Source organism: Anser anser (assembly GCF_964211835.1).
Source record: "Anser anser genome assembly, chromosome: 3".
Taxonomy (NCBI): Eukaryota; Metazoa; Chordata; class Aves; order Anseriformes; family Anatidae; genus Anser; species Anser anser.
This window is the reverse complement of record NC_139722.1, coordinates 65,472,307-65,495,656: the sequence shown is the minus strand read 5'-3', so window position 1 is coordinate 65,495,656 and position 23,350 is coordinate 65,472,307. Positions and strand designations below refer to the sequence as shown.

The 23,350-nt window shown below is 41.4% G+C and overlaps 2 protein-coding genes across 4 annotated transcripts in view; one reads left to right on the top strand and one right to left on the bottom strand.

Moving 5' to 3' along the window:
* Positions 1-1,094: 1,094 nt before the first annotated feature.
* FUCA2 (alpha-L-fucosidase 2) lies at positions 1,095-14,186 on the top strand. 3 transcript variants are annotated; one of them, XM_083828770.1, is made up of 8 exons: positions 1,472-1,609; positions 2,683-2,831; positions 3,908-4,095; positions 5,622-5,961; positions 6,598-6,808; positions 8,754-8,944; positions 10,180-10,288; positions 11,696-14,186. In XM_083828770.1, the coding sequence occupies exons 3-8, from the start codon at positions 3,951-3,953 to the stop codon at positions 11,834-11,836; spliced, it is 1,137 nt and encodes a 378-aa protein (XP_083684896.1). In that variant the 5' UTR covers positions 1,472-1,609; positions 2,683-2,831; positions 3,908-3,950; the 3' UTR covers positions 11,837-14,186. The 3 variants fall into 3 exon arrangements, with proteins under 3 accessions (XP_083684895.1, XP_083684896.1, XP_083684897.1); XM_083828769.1 differs by lacking the exon at positions 2,683-2,831 and having other exon boundaries at positions 1,095-1,609; XM_083828771.1 differs by lacking the exons at positions 1,472-1,609; positions 2,683-2,831 and adding an exon at positions 2,987-3,106.
* The window catches only part of PEX3 (peroxisomal biogenesis factor 3), a 20,616-nt gene continuing 10,219 nt past the window's right edge, over positions 12,954-23,350 (bottom strand). The window contains exons 4-12 of the mRNA XM_083828772.1: positions 21,145-21,188; positions 19,633-19,757; positions 17,865-17,931; positions 17,712-17,766; positions 17,297-17,453; positions 16,341-16,411; positions 15,448-15,570; positions 14,178-14,274; positions 12,954-13,745 (exon numbers count right to left, since the gene is read on the bottom strand). Of these exons, the coding sequence (XP_083684898.1) occupies positions 13,662-13,745; positions 14,178-14,274; positions 15,448-15,570; positions 16,341-16,411; positions 17,297-17,453; positions 17,712-17,766; positions 17,865-17,931; positions 19,633-19,757; positions 21,145-21,188 (823 nt within the window). The 3' untranslated portion in view covers positions 12,954-13,661. The remainder of the gene's footprint in view (positions 13,746-14,177; positions 14,275-15,447; positions 15,571-16,340; positions 16,412-17,296; positions 17,454-17,711; positions 17,767-17,864; positions 17,932-19,632; positions 19,758-21,144; positions 21,189-23,350) is intronic.

Below are 23,350 nucleotides of genomic sequence, written 5' to 3'. Positions count from 1 at the left end.
GCTCCCCCCAGACCCCCTGCTCCTGCGTGGGCTCCTCTCCACGGGCTGCAGCTCCGGCCCGGGGCCTGCTCCTGCGGGGGCTCTCCATGGGCCGCAGCCTCCTCCAGGCCACATCCACCTGCTCCACCGGGGGCTCCTCCACGGGCTGCAGCGTGGAGATCTGCTCCGTGTGGGACCCATGGGCTGCAGGGGGACAGCCTGCTCCACCAGGGGCCTCTCCACAGGCCGCAGGGGAACTGCTGCTGCCTGCCTGGAGCACCTCCTGCCCTCCTTCTGCACTGACCTTGGGGGCTTCAGGGCTGTTCCTCACTCCTTGTTCTCCCAGCTACTGTTGCACAGCAGGTTGTTTTGTTTTCCCCTTTCTTAAATCTGCTCTCCCAGAGGCACAAACAACATTGCTTATTGGCTTGGCTCTGGCCAGCAACGGGTCCCTTTGGATCTGACTTGAACTAGCCCTTATCTAACATGGGGCTGCTGGACTCATCTCACAGAGGCCACCCCTGCAAGTCCCCTGCTACCAAAACCTTGCCATGTAAACCCACTACAGGAAGGCAGTTTCAGCACAGGCTTCCTGTGAAGCTGTTCTGGTGGCTTCTATGATTCTATGATTCTTTAATGAAATCTCTCCTTGACACATTTGGAGATGCCTCTTCCCCCCCAAAGCCATCACCTCCCAGCAGGAGCTGCAGAGCACAGAGGTAACTAACACCCTGCTCTTCTCGGCTAGGGAAGGAGAGGGAAGGAAGGCCTGTGGCGGGGCACTGAAGCCACATTTGGAAGCAGGCAGGACAGGCAACGCCAGCAGCCTGCTGGGGCTGCCTCTGAGGCGGGTACTGGCAGCAGAGCCGACGTTCAGTCCTGGTGCTGGCTGCAGGCCCCGGTGCTCCCTGCAAGTGGCTTTTTGGGTAAACACTGAGGGAGAAGGCTGGGTGTTTGGGACAGTCACCAGCCGTGCATGGCCAGGCACTTCCAGCCCATGCCCATCCTCCTGGGCATGAGGAAGGGCAGAATGTCAACCAAGACAGAAATCAAGTACTCAATTACTTTTTTTTTTTTTTCTTAAAATTCTCCTATTCAGGTAACCCTTGCTGATAAGAGCAGCCAAGTGAAGGAGTACTGACGGGCAGGAACACCTCGACTCGTGTGCTTTTCCACACAAGAAGAGGAGAACCACGAGGCTCACTCGCCCAGCCTGGTGGCAGGCAGGGAAGGAGCAAAGTTATGGGAGGGGTGCGCAGATAGCAGCAGGAACCACCCAGGAGGCCGGCACACACCGGGGTAACCGTGGCCGGGTCGAGCCCGATCAGCCGCGGCTGGTCTCGGCCTCTCGCTCCAGGCAGGGGCCGGCCCCGCGGGCAGGAGCCACCGCCCCCGGCCCCGCCTTGCGCCCGGCCCCCGCCCGGCCGCCTGCCGCCGCCATGTCCGCCCCGCTGGGGCTGCTGCTGCTGCTGGTGCTGCCCGGGCTCCTGGCCGGGCGGCCACGCTACCAGCCCACCTGGGGCTCGCTGGACGCCCGGCCGCTGCCCGCCTGGTTTGACGAGGCGAAATTCGGCGTCTTCATCCACTGGGGCGTGTTCTCGGTGCCCAGCTTCGGCAGCGAGTGGTTCTGGTGAGCTCCCCGCCTCGCCCCCCGCCCCCGAAATGGCGGCCCCCGCGCCGGCGGTAGCGGGGCTTGCCCGGGGAGCAGCGCTTCGGGGACGGGGGTCACAGCCCAAGGGGGTTGTACCCCAGGTGGGGCCGAGCAGAGAGACCCCGGGCTTCATGGCCCCGGTTAGGAAGGGGCTTGAGGCTGGTACGTGCGGCCAGCGGTGTGTGCAGCCTTGGCACTGCTGAGCGGGTGGGCTAGCGTCAGCCCGGTGAGCAGGGGGACCAGAGCTGGTGGATGCTTTTTCTGCAATGTTCGTGAAGGAGATAAAGCATCAGAGGGAGACCACTCAGGTGCCACAGTGAAGGGTCAGAAGAAGCAGGTTGCCCCAGGATCTGTGCAGGACAGGTGTTGCAGATCCCCACAGCCTCTGAGAGGGTTTCGAGCAGCCCTTGCGAAGCCTGTCACTCCCCGCATTGCTTCCTTTGCTTGGCACACGGCCTCCTGTTTTCTTGTGCGCCTTTTGTGCTGGTGCTTCGTTTATGTGGTATTATCCACTTAACGGAAAGCCCAGATCCTTCAAGTAGTTGTAGTTCAAAGGCTGGATGAAACCTTGGGTTTGTTGAGTGCTCGCTGGCTCGGGCCCTTTGGCTGTAGCCATTTGTTTTGCCACCTTCTTTCCGTGCTCTACCAAATACTTCCTGTAGGACTTGGAGTGAGGTGCCCTGCATCATGTACAGTATGAAGGTTAACAACAGCTCTCCAGCAGAGCTACAATAAAGTTTAAATGCAACTTTCGTAAAACAAATCAACTTCCCTGTAAGCAAACCAGTTTTTTGAAGGCAGTGTTTGGCTTATTTTTTACAGAGTTGTGTTTAAGGGTACCAGGAGTTTTTTATTTACTAAGTAATGACTCTGTGGGGTGAAAAAAAGCTAAGTTTTGGATCAAGCCTTACTCTGAGTGCTGTGCTCCCAGAGTAGGATTCGTACACAGATTCAAGCTCAAATATTAATTTTTTTATTGTTTTTCTAAAAACAACCAATGGTTCTTCTTAGTTGATAAAGTTGTTTATGTCCCTGTTGCCTCCCATCCGTAGGTATGTATAGGTGTGGAGCTGCTCCAGGGCCTTCTGGCAGCATGCACAGTCAGGTGGCTGAGGTCCTTTGCTGACACCTTCAAAGGGAAAGTCAAAAACCCCAATGGTCACCCAGTCTGCCTTCTTCCCTTCAGAGCTGCACAGCCTTGGTCAGTACAGTTCTAAAACTTAATCCTGTCAGAGCAGAAGTGTTGACAAAGGAAAAGAAGGAGGGATGTTACCTCTCTTTATGCAATTACATACTTTAAAATCAGAGGTGTTTTTTTTTCAGGTTCTTGCATGGAAGAAGACTGTCACAGCCTCTTCTTTTTTCCTTCTTTTTTTTTTTCTCTCATTGGCTGCTAGAGATTGCTTGCTTACGCTGAAGTCTGTTTGGGAAGGTTACAACAAGTTCATGCAGCTGCTGTGGTCATGCAAAGCTGAGGTCAGAGACCAGCTCAGGATGGGAGAGAGAAGCACAATCTGAAACATTCAGATTCTGTTCTTCTTTTTTTTCCTTTTTCATTTAATTTTTTTCTTCCCTTTTTCATTTTTTTCTCTTTATTTTCTTTTTTATTTTTTTTCTTTTTTTTTTTTTTCCTTTTCTTTATCTCACTTTCAAACTGTATTCATTTATGCCTTAATTTGCCAACAGGAGCTTTGCTGCTTGGCTTAATTCATAGGGAGGTGAATGCTTTCAAACCTTGTTCCCCTAAATATTAGCAGTCACAACATATATTGTTAGAAGGCCTCCAGAAATAAGGCTGTTCATTCTGTAAGGACTGTTGCATGATGTCTGTAGAATTCCTCTTTCATTGCTAGGTAGGGGAGAGAGAGAGAGAGAGAGCAGTCCGAAAAGAAATAATGCTGTATAGGCAGTTTATGAGCTTTGCCCGTGGTGAGGGTGAGAGACCGCCCTCAGGCCACAGCAGCTCCAAACCTTGTTGTGGATGGGAACAGTTGGAGTAGTGACATTACTGGACCAGGACTAGACAAATGAAATTCTGTGACCTTTCCAAAGTGAAATGACTAAAGGGTGCAGAGTATGGGGAAAGAGGACAGAGAAAAGGAAGTCTTTTATTAGTAATATTGCTGTGTTCTGAAGCAGTTTATCTGGTTGCCAGTGTCATATGCCTCCAGTGTGCATGACTCTCGGCACGAACACAAGTAAGAGCTGATCATTTCAGTTCTCTCTTCTTTGTCTAAAACATCACCAACATATGTGGTTTTTATCTGTATTTTGTAGGTGGTACTGGCAGAAGGAAAAGAGAGAGCCCTATGTGAAATTTATGGAGGCAAATTACCCACCTGGGTTCAGTTATGAAGATTTTGGGCCACTGTTTACAGCAGAATTCTTTGATCCCAACCAGTGGGCAGATATTCTGAAGGCTTCAGGTGCAAAATATGTGGTCTTAACTTCAAAACATCATGAAGGTAAGTGGAAAGCTTGTGAACGTTAGCAATTGTTGCTTTTCTGTTAACTGAAGAAAAATCCCCATGACTTCCCGGCCTGCTGAGAGAGAGAGAAAGAGAAAGCTACAGTTACCTGCCCCAACCCAGCCAGAGAGTTTAAAAATGCCTAGGAAATGTGTTAGAGTCAGGAAAATGCATACACAAAGCTATGGTCATGAAGCTTGCATAGAAGGAAGAGGAGATTGTGCCGTGTTTCTCTTCTTACAGGTAAGACTGCCTGAAATGGTGGGGGCAAGCGGGGTGAGCTTCTAGACGAGTTAATTTCTGAATTAACTAGACGAGTTAATTTCTGATTGTTGTGTAATTTATTGCTCAAGAAAGCACAAAAGTGCATCCTGCACTGTTTCATGTACAGAGAGCTGCTGTGTACAGGCAGTTAACTAGCTTTGTGGGTTTCCCAGGGAATTTAGCAGTATGTTCCAAGAGTCAAGATGCTCTGCAGAGAAAAGTAAAGAGGAAGTGGTTAGAAGGCAACATAATATCAAAGAAAAGTGTAAAATACTAAGCAGCAATATGAGGGTGCGTTTAGTGAATGTGTTGGGGAGATGTGGGCTCAAGAGTTGCAGCTAATAACAAGTGAATTTTAATCCCATCTCTGACAAACAAAATCCTGATCCTGATGATGCCAGTGGCGTAATTCCCACTGACTTCAAAAGAACCAAGATTCGTTTAGGCTGTCCTGTAGCCTTGGGCATGAATTTTTAGCTTGTTTGTCTGGTTGATATGATTACACGTTTCCAGTTCACAAAAATACTGCAAGATTCATTAGGCAATGAGCGTCAGGGTGAGAGCGGAGCTATAATAATAAAGTGGCTTAGGTCTGCAGCGCAGTAGTACCTGAAGTGCTCAGGCTGGATAGCTGAATGCCTGAAAAGTTAAATCTCTCCTGATACCTAACGCTGATATTTTAAAAGCTGTTTCAAGAGCTTTTGCACTCTGCTTATATACATGTACTGAGTTGTTCTAAACATCGAGACAAATGACTAGTGAACATTTGCATAAGATGTAAACAGAAGGGAGGAGAGTAGTCTGAACGCAAATGATAGCTTGTGTGTTTTGCAACAGGGAGTGTTTCATCTTCCAGTTGTTGAATGTGCATTCAGAGTTCGTATTTACCGCGTTCCGTGAAACTCTAGTTGCCTCAGAAGTTGCTGTAGTTTTGGTTAATTTAATTGGGACATTTGAATGGAGTGAACAACTAAAGAGGAAGGAATAATTATTCTGAGCAGTACAGTACTAGAAAATGCACGTTTATGTATAAAATCTATAAATGTATCAGGCATTGTATTCTGATGTTATGGCTACTGCCACAGTGCATAAACAGATTATAGGCATGCTTTATACCATGATAACCATGTTAGTACGTGTATTATTTTTATTATTATTTCGTTTTCTTTTGCAACATACTTCTAAATCACTTCCCAGAAGGAAGAACCGTTATGTCCCCTCTTCTGCTTCTTTCTTATCTTTTAATTTTCTTTTTGCAGGCTTTACTTTGTGGGGTTCCAAATATTCTTGGAACTGGAATGCTGTTGATGTGGGACCAAAACGAGATCTTGTGGCTGAACTTGCAACATCTGTTAGAAACAGGACCGACTTGCGTTTTGGGTTGTATCACTCCTTGTTTGAATGGTTTAATCCTCTCTTCTGTGAAGATGCCACCAATGTCTTCAAGACAAGAAAGTTTCCAACCAGTAAATCATTACCAGAACTCTATGAAATTGTGACCAAGTACCAACCAGAAATAGTTTGGTCTGATGGGGATGGAAATGCACCAGATACTTACTGGAACAGCACTGGCTTTCTAGCTTGGCTGTATAATGACAGGTGTATCATGATGCTATTTTAGCTCCTAATCTGAAATTCTGCTCTGTGTCTAGTTTGTCTCATTTTCTGTGTATTTTGTAGAACCTCTAAACTCTGCTTATGGGGACTTCATTAAATCTTAATTTTCTTGAAACTCAGAGTGCCAAGAATCCAGGTCTTCCCTAAAACTATTGAAGCTTGCTTTAGAAAAAGTCTTCTGTACTTTTTTTTTAAAACCACATTTGCAAATTCACCAGTTAAGATGGCAATGGTTATTCTACCTCGTCATTTTCTTTCCTGAGTATTGTCTGCTGCATAGGCAAACAGGACAGGGGGATAATTTGAGAATAGGGGTGCGTTGTTTCAACACACACTGAACATCTGGCAGTGGATACGAAGTGCAGACTGCTTTCTGGCGGGCCTCCTTTGAAAGTCCGCAGCATATTTCCCCAACAATGCCAATCTGGGCTTTTTACTAGCAGAGGATGAGAACTGGATTCCTGAAATTGCACTTTACCTAATAGTAATGAATTAATAGCGCAGAAGTCATCAGAATGTTAGTTTCTGGGAGGGACATGGTGGTGGGGAGAGATTATGCTAGCCGTGACTGTAATTTCTAGAATAAAAATCATAAACTTAAGTATTCCTTGCTTTCAGTCCAGTTCGGGACACCGTTGTGACCAATGACCGCTGGGGAGTCGGCAGCATCTGTAAGCACGGTGGCTTCTACACGTGCAGTGACCGATACAACCCCGGACACCTTCTGCCTCACAAGTGGGAGAACTGCATGACCATTGACAAGTGGTCCTGGGGGTACAGGAGGAACGCGAAGCTTGGCGATTACTTCGCAATTGAGGAACTGGTGAAGGTACGGTGGGAGAAAGGAGTTGCCTCCAACTGCTGGTTATTACGTTAGACTGTACGTTTCAATTATACATCTATTTTAAGGAAAATTATTAATTAAATAATGAAGCAATGAAATAATGTTATTCATTTGCAGTCTAACAATGGCAGCATGAAATATCCGTGTAATTCTTACTAATTTTATAGAAAATACTATGAAAAATATTATCTAGTAAAAATTCAGTCAGTTTCTTATAAGCTATTTCCTCTGTGAGGAACTGGTCAAAGACTGATTTGGATAATCTTTGTTCTAGGATTTTGTTTTCTAGTAACTGCACTGTTGAGTTGACAAGAAGCAAACAGCTGCAGTTTCACGGAGACTCCTGTCTGAAGGCTATGTCTCTTTCCCCCTTCTAGCTAGAAATGTTTTATAACTCTTAACAGTCTTTTATCTGGTAGCTAGAAACGTTCCTTCATTCCACTTCATATTTAAAAAAAAAAAATAAAAATAAAATAAAAAATGAAAACAACCCCCCCAGACATACAGATAGCCTGCATTAATGGAAAATTGATTCAATTTGCTAGTCTAACGTATTAAAAAAGAAGACTTGAAGCTTGGAAGAACTGAATGAAAGGAAGACTTATCTTTCGGATAAAATGCATTTAATTGCAAAACTCAGCTAGTGAAGAGGAAGATTGTTGTTGTTGCTTAATCCAAATCTGTCCTTTGTATTGTCCTTGCAAAAGATAATTTCAAACTGAAGTAACCTTTCTTCAGAGGAGAAGGTCTTCAATTCATTTAATAGCTTGTCTCCAGTTGTCTGTTCCTCAGACTTGTGTATCTCAGGCTGATCTCTGGAGGGCAGTGTGGATGGAAACACAAACATTTATGGACTCCCTAGAAGGATCATCAATCTGTTTGCAGATTGTCAAGTTCATAACATGGCATTAGTGTAGACTCAGTGCTAGAACGTGTGATCTTTAGAGGCTGAGATTTAAAAAAAAAAAAGGTATTAGTAAAATTGTCTGCCTCTTTTTGTTTAAGTTGCTTCATGGATTAATAGGTCTGGGAAAAGCTCTGCTCCAGGATGAACGAACCCTTTGAAAATCTAGATTTTCAGTAGGATTTTTTTTTATTAGTACCATGTGCACAGACATGAAAACACATTCAGCCTTCCATCCCCTCTTTCATCCTCTTCCAACCCATTCTTTTAATGGTAGGAACGTTTCATCTGAATCCCAGTCTGTGCATTGTGTGTTACAGAAATAGTTAGGTACAACGTGAATTTTACAGGCACTAATGTCTATGACTACTGTGCATAAAAATGAACACCCGTTCTGTCACTGGCTCCATTTGCAAAAGGTAGACTACTAGGAAGATCCTAACAGTACTCTCAGAGACAAGATTTATTCTTTTCTGCATAAATTATTGAGACTGCTTCATTTTCTTCTGAATATTTTATGAAAACTGTACTAAATATGTAAAGCTTCATAGTGTTTTACAGATGTCTCCATAAAACAGGGAGAGCATCAAACAGAGGAAGAATATGAAATTGCTTTTCCCTGCTTCAGTAAAAAATGAAGTGGCATCTACTAGCCCTGTTTTCCTCTCACGCAGAGAAATAATGCTGTAACTGTTCTATGGGGAAATCTCTCATGAAATTGAGAAGTCAAAATGTTAAAAAGTTGTAGGATCTGATTCTAATGTAGATTCAGTCAGACGTACTGGTGTGAAAATGTATTTGGGGCTACTTCCTGCCATGCAAATTGACAGTAGAGCTTTGTTTTATGGGAGCTTCAATTTTGTATCGACTGTTGGGATGACGTCCAAAGTCTGAGCACGCAGCAGTAACGTGCCTCGTCCAATCCATCATTCTGAAGCAGCACACCGGGCTTTAGTAAGAACTTCAAATATATGATTTCATTTGCCGTGACCATATGTTCTGCGTATGTGTTTAAAAACATTTCAGCAACTTGTAGAAACAGTGTCTTGCGGAGGAAATCTCCTGATGAATATCGGGCCCACTCACGACGGTCGCATCGCTGTTATATTTGAGGAACGCCTGAGGCAAATGGGTGCCTGGCTGAAAGTCAATGGAGACGCCATCTATGGGACAAAGCCGTGGAGAGCGCAGAACGACACGGTCACACCAGACGTGTGGTAAGGCTCCTGAATCAATATCCAGGCTGTGTACAGCAGCGTGTGTGGAAATCGCTAAATTCTTAATGGTGTGATACTACGGAAATCACCAGCTTGCTTTGTGTGCGCTGAAGAAATGAACCCTTTTGTCTATTTAAGAAACTGCATGGAAGTGTGTATAAAAATGTAGGTGGACAGTGGGTGTCAGAGAATGTAGTCCTGGGATGACGCCAGGGCTGAAAGGAGGGTTGCAAGAGTTTCCTTAATGATCTTGTGCTTATTAGTGGAGCTGGAATCAGAAACAATAAAAAATATTAAATAAAAAATCCAGACACACAAAACTGCCATGAGGTGGTGTTTATCTGTGTAACAGGAATGCTCTCTCTTTAGAGAGGAGAGAAAGGAACTAGAAAACTAGAAAAATCCATTTCTTTTTAAGGTAAAAGCACATAGGAAAATAATAGCAATTGTTTGGTCAGTAAAAAGCTCAGCCAGCCTCTGAGCTCTGCTGTGCCTTTGTGCTTCCCAGCTGCTATAGCTCCATAATGATCCGTGAGGCTTTTGTTCTGACCCTCTTCTCTGCCTCACTCGGCTTTCTTTAGTCCTGCTTCAAGTAAGCTTTTGCTATCTGGCCATAGCCTTGAAATTGTTGAAGGTTTCGTAGAACCACTTTTGAGAAAAATAAAAAAATTGTAACTAAAATGAAGGAAGGTGGGAGAAATATTTCAAACGTATGGTGCAAGATACACAAGGATATAATGTGGATGATGTCTGCTGAAATTCAGTTTTTAAAAAATTAACAATGCCCAGTGGAAGCTTTGTTGTTGCACGTGCTCCTAGGAAATTCTTCAGTGTAAAATCTGTATATTTGTCTGTAGAAGTGAATTACAACATTTTTCTGAATATAACCCACAAGTATCTGTTAATGATTCACCTTAACCCCCCAGATCTTCCTTCTCATATGACTAGGCAGCAGTGAATTATAATAAGCTTGCTAAAGTTACTACAGATGTTTACTTCTAAGTAAACTTCTTTAATAATCTCTATTACCTCCAGTTTGTCAGCATGTGTTTTCAAGGAATAATACTTTAATAAAGGGTATAGACCATATGAAGTGAAGGTTATGCATGTGAAAATGTAATTAATGCTGACTTCGCAAATCATTTATTTTCCAGTCTTGAAAGCATGATACAGATTGCTTCAGAAAATTTACAAGGAAAGACTGAAATGTGTTTCTGTTCCCCATTTCCAACCAGGTACACATTCAGACCCACAGATGGCAAAGTTAATGCCATCTTCCTTAACTGGCCAATCTCTGGGACTCTGGAACTTGGTGAGCCACAGGCTAAGCTTGGAGAAACACAGGTAAAAAGATTCTTCCCACCCTGTGTTTAGAACAGAGAGGTTTTTAACACATTACGAGAAATGAGCATACTCTGAAGGGATGTGGAAAACAACTCCAGGATTTGTCATGTTCCATCAGTGTTTATTTTAGTTTCTGGCATCTTTGGGAATGCATACAGAGTACTTTGGAAGAGACCCAGCAACATGTTCTGGGACCTTCCTTGTCATAGTCCTCCCAGTGGGATGTTTCTTCTTAAAGTTAGACTGAGTTGTTGCTGGGATATATCTTAGCTTTCAAACTAAGGATCATAAAAAGAGGCTAAATATCAGGAAAACAACAGGGCCACCTCTCTCATTTCCACTGTAGAATCTACCCCAGGATGACCTTTCTTTATAAATATCCACTCTCATGATACTGTAATTGCTGTAATGGTCCAGTGGTTTCATGTGCACAAAGGGAATGCACCCAGAGGCTTCGGTCGCCTGGGAGTATAAAACAGTTACTGGATGTGACTCTAAATGTGCACTTCAGAGCAAGCAGGGGTCAGAAGCTGAGGATGCTGATACCATACCTCCAAGTAGCCTGACCCATTAGAAGCAGAATTATAGAGCAGAACACGTGGTGCTCAGGACTTAATATCCACACTACTGCACTTAAAGGCTTTGCTTTGGCTTAGGTCAGTTCTGGTCTCACGCCCTGGATGCCCACTAGCTGTTGAAACGCACTGTGTTTTTCTGGATTGTGGCTTCTCGTATGGTGTCATCTGAAAAAATACCTAATTTCCAGTGAGATGGCTCTGTGAGAAGGTGAAGAGAGTCACTTCAAGAACACTCCAAACATCGTGTAGAATACAAATGTAGATGTATCTTGCATTTTGGAGAGGCACCTGGACTATCTGTGCACAAAAAAATCTTGTTCCTCAGGGGCAGAGACATTTTCAACTGTTTCCTTAAGCTGCTCTGCTATTTTTAGCATTTCACAGTAGCTAGCGTACAAGTCTCCCTGCAAAACATTGTTTTTAGTGGGGCAGGTTCTTCAGGTCAGCTCTGAAATGTCTGGCTGCACTCTGTAAGAAATGTTGATGCTTATTCACAGCTACAAGCTCCACCACAGGAAACAGGCATTTCATAACCTGCCTACCTGCTGAGACCCAAATCCCATCCCAAATACTTCTGACAAAGGTTTATGTACCTTTTACAGACCTACGTACTGATTTAGACAAACTATCGCTAGCTTTATTACTTACATACCTACTTCACAAATCTTTTTCCTTTACTTTTATTCATTGTCTTACATTAATTTGGTTGTTAATAGCATTTATGGATAATCAAATAGTAGTGACGGAAGAACACTTCCCCTGATGAAAATGCAATTATATGCACTTTGAAAAGCCATTGTTCTAATTGTACTGCCGGTTCCTATTTCAGGTGAAGCTTGTTGGCTACAAGGAGCCACTGAAATGGATTGCATTAGGAGAAAAGGGACTGATGATAGCTCTACCTCAGTTAACACTTAAGCAACTGCCGTGTCAGTGGGGCTGGACCTTGCAACTGACTGACATAAAGTGAGCCATACCTTGGAGCCTTAGGTAGTAGGGTTTGTTTTTTCCTGCCCATCTTCTTCGCTGCACTGTTTTTAATTCTTATTTGCTTGACTGAGAAATATCAGTAACAGTCTATCTTTATTAAAAAAATAAATTGTAAAAGGTGGAATGAAATGAACCTCAAATGAAATCCAGCACTAGATCGTTATGTCTGTGTACAACTTGCTTCTTCAAACTTGCGTGAATAACTGAGCATCCACCTTGCCAAGAAACTGGCCAAAAAAAAAAGAGGTCAAGTTGAAAAGGAGGGAAGAATAAGGGCAGTAGATGTTTTTTTTTAAAGCGATGAGACAGAACAAAAGCTAGATCAAGCTCATATGCAACGGATCAGAGAGCTGCACACCTAAGATAGTTGTACACCTTCTTTAAAGCAAGAAATCTAACTTCCACAAAACTGCAGTGTGAAAACCTGTCAGTTTTAGAGAAAAGAATGAACTTCCCCATTGTTTGCTACAACCGGTGGCTGGTAGTTTCAGATGAGCTGAATAATGCATCTGCAAGAACAATCTTATGAAGGTGAGGAATTCATCACCAATGCATGGAGGCAATGCATATGTACACTTTAATTTCTTTATCATGAGAATCACTGATTTTACACACTCCTACCTTTGAGTAATTCTGTCTGTTGAGTAAAGGGGAAGTTCTTTTTCTGTTTTGTATAATTTCATAGGTTAAGGCTGACTCCTGTTTACATCCATTGTTTTTACAGTTACCAGGGTGCCTTCTGTGGACTACTAAACAATCAAAACCCCCATATATTTCAACAATATTTTTTTTTGAGAAATAATGAGGAGTTGCTAGGAATCCTCAGCTTTGGCAGGAAGACAGCATCTTAAGCAGAGAGTGGATTGTGTCCAATTTGAAAAATTCCCAAACTCATCATGTGTCAGGATTAGTAATTGTAGACCTGCTGCAATGTGAGGTTTGCAAAAAGGGGGAGATACAGGACAACAAAAAGCATGAATAGTTTTACGTAGACTTATTTTCCTGAGTAATGGTAATAAATGCCCAACTATTACAGATTTTAAGTAATGGGCCAATAAGGTATTGCCTTTTCTGCTAGTAACGTTATCACACACAAATTTTACATTAAAATATTTTATTACAATACAGACAATTGGGCTCAAAATTAATACAAATTAAGCTAAAATATTTACAAGTTAATGTGTACAGTGTAGCTGTTTGAACAGCATAAACAAGAACTTCTAAAAATCCACATTCTTTTAAGTAACAAAGAGAGCACCCCCCCCAGCCTGTTCAAGAGGCATGTGCATCCGTTGGCAAAGGCTTTCTGAAGAATGAGAAACCCTCTGGAATAACATTTGTAAAGTCAAGGAAAGAAGAGTTTTTCTTTACAGAAAGAAAAATCTGGCGGAAGAATAGAAAAGCCGTACTTCATACTGCTATTCTTAGATCACCGTCATTCGTGTTTTTCCCAAAACCTAACACACCCCAGACAAACAAGTTATTTTTTCTTAAATATCTTGTAATACTGCCACCAGATGCCTTCCAGATGCAATAAAAATAATCAAATGAATTATGCAAGAGTTTAACAACTTTTTAATAGAAAAGTCTTTACATACAGTGATTCTTTCAACAAGAATATTTTTAATGGGTGTCTGAAACAGAATTCTATTAGATAGAACAAATATGGGCTCGCTCCCAGTTTTTTCAGTATGTTCTTTCTGCTGGTCTACCACTCCTACACCATTATAAAATTAACCCAAATCTCATCAGTAGTCACACGGGCTGTGTTATAAATACATGATCTATTCCTATTAGTGCGCAGCTCATTTCTCTAGTTGCTGAGGGGTACTAAAAGCTTCGTAAACATTAGCAGCAAAATCTTTCACTTGTTCCATCATCAATAGGTCCTGGAAGAAATTTAAGGAATAAATTTGCTTAATCAAAAACACACCCACCACTTAATCAAAAGCACACAGCCACTTCTCTGGTTTTGCTGCAGTACATGATTGCACTCATCATGAGAAAAGCACCTGGCACTCCCACAGAGATTTAACTCAAATTTCTTCCATTAGAAAGGTTGATGAAGAGAACTCCAAATAGAACAAAGTTGAGACTTTTTTTTTTTTTTTGCTTCTGCACAGTTTAGTACAAGGAAGAGATTCCACGAGAAAAAAGAAACATCTTTTTGGAAGATACAACTTTACAAAAAGTTTAAGTTATGCCAGTTCCTACTTTTTTTTTTCCTAAGCCATTGAAATTAAAGTGTGGTATGCTACCTAAAAAGAAATGTACATCTCAAAATTTTATTTGGGATCTTTTAAATAAAGTATGATTTTTACCTGAACAAAGTGACTGGGTGTTTCACTGCATACTGAATGGATCTGTCCATTTATTATTGGAATTATCTTGGCTAAAGGAAGACTGACACTGGAAAGACTAGAAGAGAACAAAGATATTGACTTAGACCCGCTCTGATATCAGTAAAACTACTGAACGGTGATTATTACAGTTCTAAATAATTACTACTTCAAAAGTAAAAGTTGGAACAACTTAGTTTTGCATAGATCACAAACTGGAGTATACAAATGAAGGTTTTGTCCCTATTAAGTCTTTCACTGAATACAGAGAACTACCAAAGCAAATTTTATCTTGCCTGTTCGTGTTCCTATCACACAGTTCCACGCTTGCATTGCACGCAAGGGAAACACGGTTTAGCTGCAGCCTGTGTGTGTGTAAGCAGTTGTTAGAAGTGTCAGTTTGCCATCTCACACTCTTTCAAACTCAAAACCAAGAGAGAGCCAACCTAAAGCCTTCTGGATATTCTAAGCATTGCAAATAGTCTACATTTAAATACAAACTTATGACTCAAGAGCCATTAGTTATTAAAATAAACATATATAAGCTAGTTATTATTCAAAGTCTTCATTTTAATATTCTAGAAATTATATCTCTAGGATTTGAACTCAGCTTTCAGATTTCTAGCACACTGTACTGTTTTAAAAGCAAGTTAACTTCAGAATAAAAGCTACATTTTTACAGTCTTTTGGGAAGAGGCAGAAGATCCTGAACATTAGTATTGTTTTCAGCATACCAGTCAGAAAACAAGAACTCTGTAGGTAGTTATGCTTACATATAGTTGGAGAATATGCCCAACTTCCTTGAGAACTCCAATAATTAACAGTCAGAAAGCGGGGCATACAGAGCTGTCTTTCTCCTGGCCTCACTGGGGAGTACTACAAGTACATCTTTCAGTAGTCACCACCAGTGGTGTAAATCCTCCACCCTAGCAAGGCAGTCTGCTCGTACAGCGCTAGGAAACACTGGTAAGTATAGGTCTGCCGATTTCTGTTGTTACATCTGCAAGTTATGGTGGGGAAGGTACCTCAGGAAAATTCTAGCAAGCTCGTGAGTGAGAAGAAACATGCAGTAACTCCTAGGTCTCTGCTTGACTGAAGTGAGGGGATGGTATTAAGTCTTGAAAAACAGGAAACAGAAGTCTTTCCAGCATGAGAACTTCAACAAGGCAAGGAAATCACTAGCTCTTTTTAGAACTCACTATGAGGCCAAAAGACTTACTATGTAAGAACCACAACAGAAGGAGACATTTACCTATTTACAGAGCCGTTCTGAGACAGGTCCTGTTCAGTAGGTCTAAAGAACTCCGCCATGTTGTCCAGCAGCTGACTGAATCCTCTGTTTAAACACGTGCTCAAAACTGTACTGAAGTCTGGACTGAAAAAGTAAGTAAGTGCTGTGTTCATTCCTAGGATTCATTTTTTCATTCCTAGGATTTATTTTTCCAAACTAAAAAATCCGGCAAATCTCAAGAGAGACCGGCTCCCCAAGTGTCTCCACAGCAAACCAGTCAACAACCTGAACTGTACCCTCGAGTTACTGAAAGACATAAACCTAAAGCATTCCTCACTTCTCTATTTCTTACTATGCAGTAACATAGAAGGGACCTGTCCTTAAAATGCCCCAGATCTCTAGCAGTTAAATTCTAAGAATGTTTTGGCTCAGTTCACTCCTATTCAATGCTTACCATAAAAGCCTCACTGCAGTAGCTCCTGTAGAAGGATGCATACGACCATTCATAAAACCATGCATTAAAAACAAGTTCTGATAAGCCAAAACTGGTGTTCATTTTATCAGAGCAAGTAAATGCAATAAAATTACTCTCAATTTACCCTGGTATAACAGAAGAGAAGTACTCCTCTGTTCCTACATAAGTACAGAAAATGTGAGGAAGAGATACAGGAAAGATGTCCTCATCATCTTATTAAGGCAGGATTGCTTTTTATAAATGAATTTCAGAACACTCGTATTTTGAAAATCCCAGCCTGCGATTAGTGAATATAAATCAATATTTAATGCAGCACGGTGGCTGAACGGTCACATTTTGCAAATGAAAGTTCACCAGCTTTTTATATGAAACTAACTGTCTTATATAAACTATAGTTGCAAGGAGGAGTTTAATATGCATAAAGAGTATTTCTGCATACCTTTCTAGCATATCTCTAGTTTCATTAAGTAGCTTAATTGTAGCAGTGTCTCTTTCTGTGAGTCCACAGGCCTGGAAAAAGCAAAGACAGATGCTATTTAGTGAGAAATATATTGGCAACTCTAAGAGCAGAAGTAGAATAGTTTTGCACCATGGAATTAAGTCAAGATGAGTGTTAAGTCAAATCTATTTAAAAGAAAAGATTTGTGATAGTAAATCAGATTCTTTATAATTTGTGCATGTGCACAGATTGCTGTTTTTTTTTTTGTTTTTTTTAGTACAGCAAGAAATGCCAGACTAATCAAGCAGGATATGTTTTCTACTTTTGACTACCAAAACTGACATAAACACTGCATGTTAGCATAAGTTAATGGATTAATGCATGCGGTCACACAATGAAGCCTCAGTTTCATCTTTATACCAGCAATAATACAAATTAAGAACAAGTTTTCACCAAGCAGTGATGTGGCTGGAGACAAACACCTTCAGAAAATTTCAGAAATTAGTGTTACAACTGAGATTAGATACACTTCTCTCTTGACTCCAAGACTTCATTTTCCAGCCCAAAACAACCAAAGACTCCGGCACACCATCACTTTCTTCCAGCAAAGCGTCTCTCTCAGAGATGCTACAATTGGCCACGCTCTTTGCTGGTACACAAGTACAAGGTAATGCAATTTGGCTTAGGACTACATTAAGCTGCACTGTGTTACAGCATACGTCACAGACTGAAAGCAACTGATCTGGCGATGTTCCTGAGCTCATCGCTGACGTGCTGAGGAAGACCCTTGTTTTCAATCGAGTCTGAAGAAGGTAAGAGATAAGGACACTTGACTTGCAAAGGAGGAGGCCCGGTCATTTGTCAAAGATACAGTTACCCTGGTGCAACTGGAGGACTGTTATGCATCCCTCCTTCTTCAAAATAAACAAAGGCAGATGAAAAACTGAAACAAGTACCTGGGTAGCCAAGGGGTTTTCTTCATCTGGCATCAGATAATGACATAAGGGAGAATAAGGTGCACTCTGATCTGAATCTTTATGTTCCACTACTTTCCTGATATCTTTAAGTTTCTGTTCCAGCTCCAGAAGGGAAAGGGCATGCTTAAGGGAAATACTGGAAAGGAAAAAGCGTTAATTTTGCAGCCAACATTGTAATGATGCATTGTTTATCTGCTGATGATATGCTCACAAATAACAGGATCCCAATCTGCAAAGTTGGTTTGCAATGTCAGGCTCTCAGCCTGCCAAAATCTTCGCCTGAATAAAGTCAGTAATGCCTCCCTTGGTTTTGATTCTAATAAAACTCATTGTTTTGGGAACTGTCATCACAGTAAAGACGAAAAGTTAACCACAGAAAAATACAGACTCTTACCTTCCAAAAACTTTATGCACAGCTTGTTTAACAATAGTTATTAACTCAGTCAGTCCTAGAACAAGAAAAGTGTCAGAATTATTCTAAGGTTTCACTCAAGTCTAGAAAAAAGTAGCATTTTGTAAGTGTAGTGGTTTATAATAAGCACCATACCATCTCCTAAAAGGTGCTGAATACTTGATAAATATTGCTGCTGAACTTCAGGGGGAGCTAGCGGTGTCTGTGGGGAAAAAGAAAAGTTCTGTGACACGTCAACAGTAGACAACAACACAAAATCAATTTCAAACAGGTTGCAAACACTTTCCTTAATATTTTAATACCATGTAGCAGATGGATTCCCCCGTTATCAATGCAGCTCTAGAAAACAACTACATTTGGTTTCTCTGCTAAAGAGAGGTTCCTTCTTATCACAGTAGTTTCAAATCAGAATAAGGAGATGAAAAATTTCTTCAAAGAAAAATTGAGAAAGAGGACATCAAAAATAAATCATGACTTCCCTGTCAGTTTGCTGTGGCCATCCTTCCAATCACATGTGAATCATCACAGTCAGACATGTAATGGCCAAGCACCTGCCCATCCACCTACCAACTTTTTCTTTATACTCAAGCAGACCGCAAGGAACAGCAGGACGCTTTTCAGAAGATCCAGATATGCACTTACAGGTTGTCATATTTGAATTGGGAGACCAGAGTCCCAAACCATCTCCTCTCTCACCAGTTGGAGGCTGTAGCTTCTGATTCTCCCTTCCTGCCATCAGCCTGTAGGTCTTTGAGTTCTATGGCACTGCTCTCTTCCATACTATACAGACATCTCTTCCATTTTTGTAGCACAGAAGAATCTTAAAAATCTTTCACTTTTCATTCTTGTAGGAAAGTCTCTTAAAAAACTGTATTGCAAGTAGAATGAGACCCTCCATCATGCTAAGAATTAAACCTAGTGGAATAGGATATTTAAGCTCAACCCTAACCAAAGCCATAGAAGTCTCCTGACAGAACAGAAGCTTTCAGGAACTGAGAGAGAATCCCCGTTTGCTCCAGCAGAGCGCCTCAGAGTTGACCCTGTCAACCCACTCCTCTACTGGAAAAGTTGCAGAAAGGACACTTCTACTTCAGATGCTCTTGTCTAAAAAAGTTTTTTGGACTTTGCAAAATGAAACATGACCTCCATCATCTCTGGCCTCCCTAATGAACGCTTTTCTAAACCCTTCAGACCTGCCTTCACATGCTGCTTTTCCCTGACTCTCAGGAAGAGATATCACAGAGAAGCATATGACAAGTAATCAAGATTTGCACCCATTATTTTCAGGTGATCTGTTCAATAATTTACAAATCTTACTGTGGGTATTTGCTTACTCTAGGATTTACTGTTATTGAGCAATAGGTACAACATGTAAACAAAACCCATTCTACTTTGCTTGGCCCCATCAAGAAACATTTAGGTAAATGACCTTTTGGAGTTAAAACTAGTCAAAAATTCTAAGACAATGATTTTCTTTAACTCCAGAAAAAAAAATAACTGGGGGAATTAATGTGCAAGCTATGAAGAGCTAAGCATTTATACATACTTGCTTACATATCTTGGATCATTCATACAGTTTTACTGTTTCACAAAAGACTAGTGAACGCGAAAATTATTTTAGTTTGGTGTTCAGATATGAAGAAGCCTTCTTTAAGCAATATAAATGCAGACAAAAATGTATTATTTGATATTGCTAGTATTTTGTAAGCAACAGTATCACTAAATCATCCAAATTTAGAAACTCTAATAATTTATCGATATACCTTACTATCAGTAATGCTTTCACATCTTCCACTCTTAGAAAACTCTCGGTTTCATTCAAGCTATGCCCTTTTTATCAAAGTAATTCTTTCACCTCCAAGAATGTGGAATTTCAACTTTTCAAACAAAACAAGAAACTTACTGTGCCGTTCTTGCAGACTGCAGCATTATCTAGGTAGATGTAACCGCCAATAATATTTAACTGGACTCGCAAAAGAACTACTAGCATACAGGTACTGTACACTGCTACAATACTTCTTGTGAAACCTTGAAAAGAGACAAAAAATACTTCAAAGTCAATGAAAAAAGTGTGAGTCAGGAGGAAGAGTACTCTCCAAGACTCAAGAAGTGCTAACGATTCTTAAATACATAGCAATTTCTCTCATTGGTTGTCATAACACGTATTTTCATAACACACCCAAAACGTTCATGAGTCTAACATGCACAGCAGCTACAGCTACGGTGTTGTTCCATTTAAATCCAAGAATCATAGAATATCCCAAGCTGGAAAGGACTCACAAGGATCATCTAGTTCAGCTCCTGTCTCCACAAAGACCACCCAAAACTCAGACTACATCTGAGAGCACTGTCCAAACACTTCTTGAACACCATCAAGTTTGCTGCCATGACCACTTCCCTGGGGAGCCTGTACCAGTGCCCCAAAGTCCTACATTAATATAATTTAGCATGTTACACAAGTAATTTTGGAAAAAAAAAAAACAACACTGTACAAGCTGCTCCAGAAGGTGCATCATGTACCAGTGCCGTCAAATCCTCCTTCGTTATTAGGCCACGAAATACACAGAGTATGTTAGCCCTCATCATGCAGTCAAGACACAGAAGGCATAACAGCAGTTTCAGAGAAAGAAAAATGTTACCTAAGGCAGAAGCAGATAATATCTACATAAAGAAAATGAAAATGAGCATCAGTTACCAGCCACCAGATAGCAAAGGATGTGTGGAAGTGACAAATAAATTTGGATGAGCACTGAGTAGCAAGGACACAGGAAAAAACAAACCAGATCAAAAGCAGGATCTATAGGTGTGTTGTGAAAAGAAGATAACTCTAAGGAAGGAAAGAAAACCAGAGAGGCAGTGGTGGTGGCGGGGATAACAAATGGCACTAAGGAATCAAAAGTAGTGAACAAAAAAAATAACAGCATCTCAGTAATATTTCACTGCATAATTATCTGACTTCACTATTATTGTTTTCCTTCCACTGCTTCCACCAGCCAGTACATAAGATGATGAACGACAGGGTTCATAACCACTGCTGTGGTGGTTATCTCAAACAGGCTCAAAAAGAGAAAACCACTGGCCATATAATGGCTGGCCTGCATTTCTGAGAGATGTGATTTTTCTGTGGTGGTACAGAAAGTCTGCACAAAGTTTTGTTGAGCAGGATAACATGAGGGCCAATAAGATTCTTCAAGGTGGTTTTTGAGCATCTGATTTCCCTGGGGGATATTAAAAAAATCCTTAATGAGGAGCTTTGGCAGAGCGTGGAGGAGTTTGCTATGTAGTATGCTACATTATCTTCGTATCTACTGAAAGGACGACTCACTGTAGTGTGAAGTGCGCATTTTAAAGGGTATAAAAGATTTTAAAATTTATATTAGACATCATGTAGATGTAATCTTTTATTTACACTTACTTATTATCTTTAAATCCTCCCATATTTCTAACTTGTTTGCTGGCCTGTGGGAAAAATAAATGCAAATATTAGCCATTGTATATTTTACTTGGAAATTAATAAACATATTAAAATAACTGCAGTGCTCTAAGGCAAGTTCGTTTAACTATTATAATTATTCACATCAGATTACACCTACATTGATTTGCCTCATTCAAGAAAACAGTATATAAACTATGCATTACGAAGTCACAGGAAAAATAATCACATTTCAATGTGTAAGTATAGTGTTTATTGATGCCAATTACATACAGTTATATTATCAATTTTGAGTTCCTACGTTAAGCAGTTAGAAAAAGCCCACCGATGGTACAAAGCAGTAAGTCTTTTCTGGGGCCTTGATCCTGGGTATATTTAACACAGACTTCGGTTCAGTAAGTATGCACAGGTAATCTGCTTGTGCGTAAGCAGCACAGGATCAGAATTTCTATCCTACTTTCTTACAGGATTTACCATTGCCTGGCTTTCTATTAAAGTTCAGACTTGATCACCTAAAAACAAATAGATCATGACCATCTGTGGAAAAGGAGTCTTGCATTACCCACGTAAATGCAAGGGTTTGTTCTTTTCTTCTCTTGAAAAACATTTACCTTTTTGACCTGACTGATTCCTAAGATTATATATATTCTGCAGTCTAAAAGCAAGACTGCAGATTGTATAGAATCAAAGAATATCCTGAGTTGGAAGGGATCCACAAGGATCATTGAGTCCAGCTCCTAGCTCCACACAGGACCACCCAAAAAGCAAACCCTATGGCTGAGAGTGTTGTCCAAATGCTTCTTGAACTCCAGCAGGCTCAGTGCTGTGACCACTGCCCTGGGGAGCCTGTCCCAGTGCCCCAGCACCCTCTGGGTGCAGAACCTTTCCCTAACCCCCAGCCTGACCCTCCCCTGTCCCAGCTCCATGCCGTTCCCTCGGGTCCTGTCGCTGTCCCCAGAGAGCAGAGCTCAGCGCCTGCCCCTCCGCTCCCCTCGTGAGGGAGCTGCAGGCCGCCATGAGGCCTCCCCTCAGCCTGCTCTGCTCGGGGCTGAACAAACCAAGGGACCTCAGCTGCTCCTCGTACGTCTTCCCCTCTAGACCCTTCACCATCTTTGTAGCCCTCCTTTGGACAACCTCTAACAGTTTTATGTCCTTCTTGTATTGTGGTGCCCAAAATTGCACGCAGCACTCGAGGTGAGGCCACACCAGTGCAGAGCAGAGAAGGACAATCCCTTCCCTTAACCAGCCAGCCATGCTGTGCTCAGTGCACCCAAGGACATGGTTGTCCCTCCTGGCTGCCCGGGCACACTGCTGGGTCGTGTTCAACTTGATGTCAACCAGAACCCCCAGATCCCTTTCTGTGGGGCTGCTCTCCAGCCTCCTGTCCCCTACTCTGTGTGTGTATGAAGACACCTGGACCACCTAAGACGTATGACATATTTAAAACTACTAACCAGACACAATTTTAACAATACAGCAGCAGAAGCAGAGGTAAGAGCAAGCTAACCATCCAAGAAATTTAATCAACCATTCCCTTCTGTTAAACACTGTTAGTAAAGAATGGCTACTGGATCTCTATTGGGGAGGAAACAATTTGTGAAAGTAACTTAGGGAAACATTTGGTAATTTCTTGGGATCAGAAGTAATACTTAAATATTTAGCACAGATGGTTCAGATTAACCTGTGCTTAGATTGTACAGTAACATAATTTATTAAAAGAACACACTTTTCATTAGAAATCATTTCTCCTTACAGGCCCAGTTAACCATTACGGAATGCTTTTATCTTTCTGAAACAAACGTATGTACTTTGCCATTTGTTTGACCATTATATCAATTACATAAACAATTAGTTTTTAAGCTCATTGCTATCAAATAAGGCAAATGAACAGATATTATAAACTATTAAATCTTTTAAAGCACTATTAAACTCCAGAAAGTAGAGAGAGAGCAAAAAAAGATAGCTAGAAGAGATACAAGAAGGATCCATAGCACGTACAAGGACAGTTTACACACCTTACATTATGCAAGCAAAATCAACAGTTTTAAAAGCCATTCAAAAGCCAAACAAAGAGTTAAAAAAAGAAAAAAGAGAAGATACAGTAATACTTCTGTAGGTGAAACACATGACAGGACTCAAAACTACACCTTTTACTTATAAGTGGTAAGTTTTCCATGCCAACTGAAGC

Coding starts and splice junctions, on each gene's coding strand:
- FUCA2 (XM_083828769.1), top strand. CDS start 1,419: ATGTCCGCCCCGCTGGGGCTGCTGCTGCTGCTGGTGCTGCCCGGGCTC. Junction 1,610..3,907: donor TTCGGCAGCGAGTGGTTCTG/GTGAGCTCCCCG, acceptor TGTATTTTGTAG/GTGGTACTGGCAGAAGGAAA. Junction 8,945..10,179: donor ACGGTCACACCAGACGTGTG/GTAAGGCTCCTG, acceptor ATTTCCAACCAG/GTACACATTCAGACCCACAG.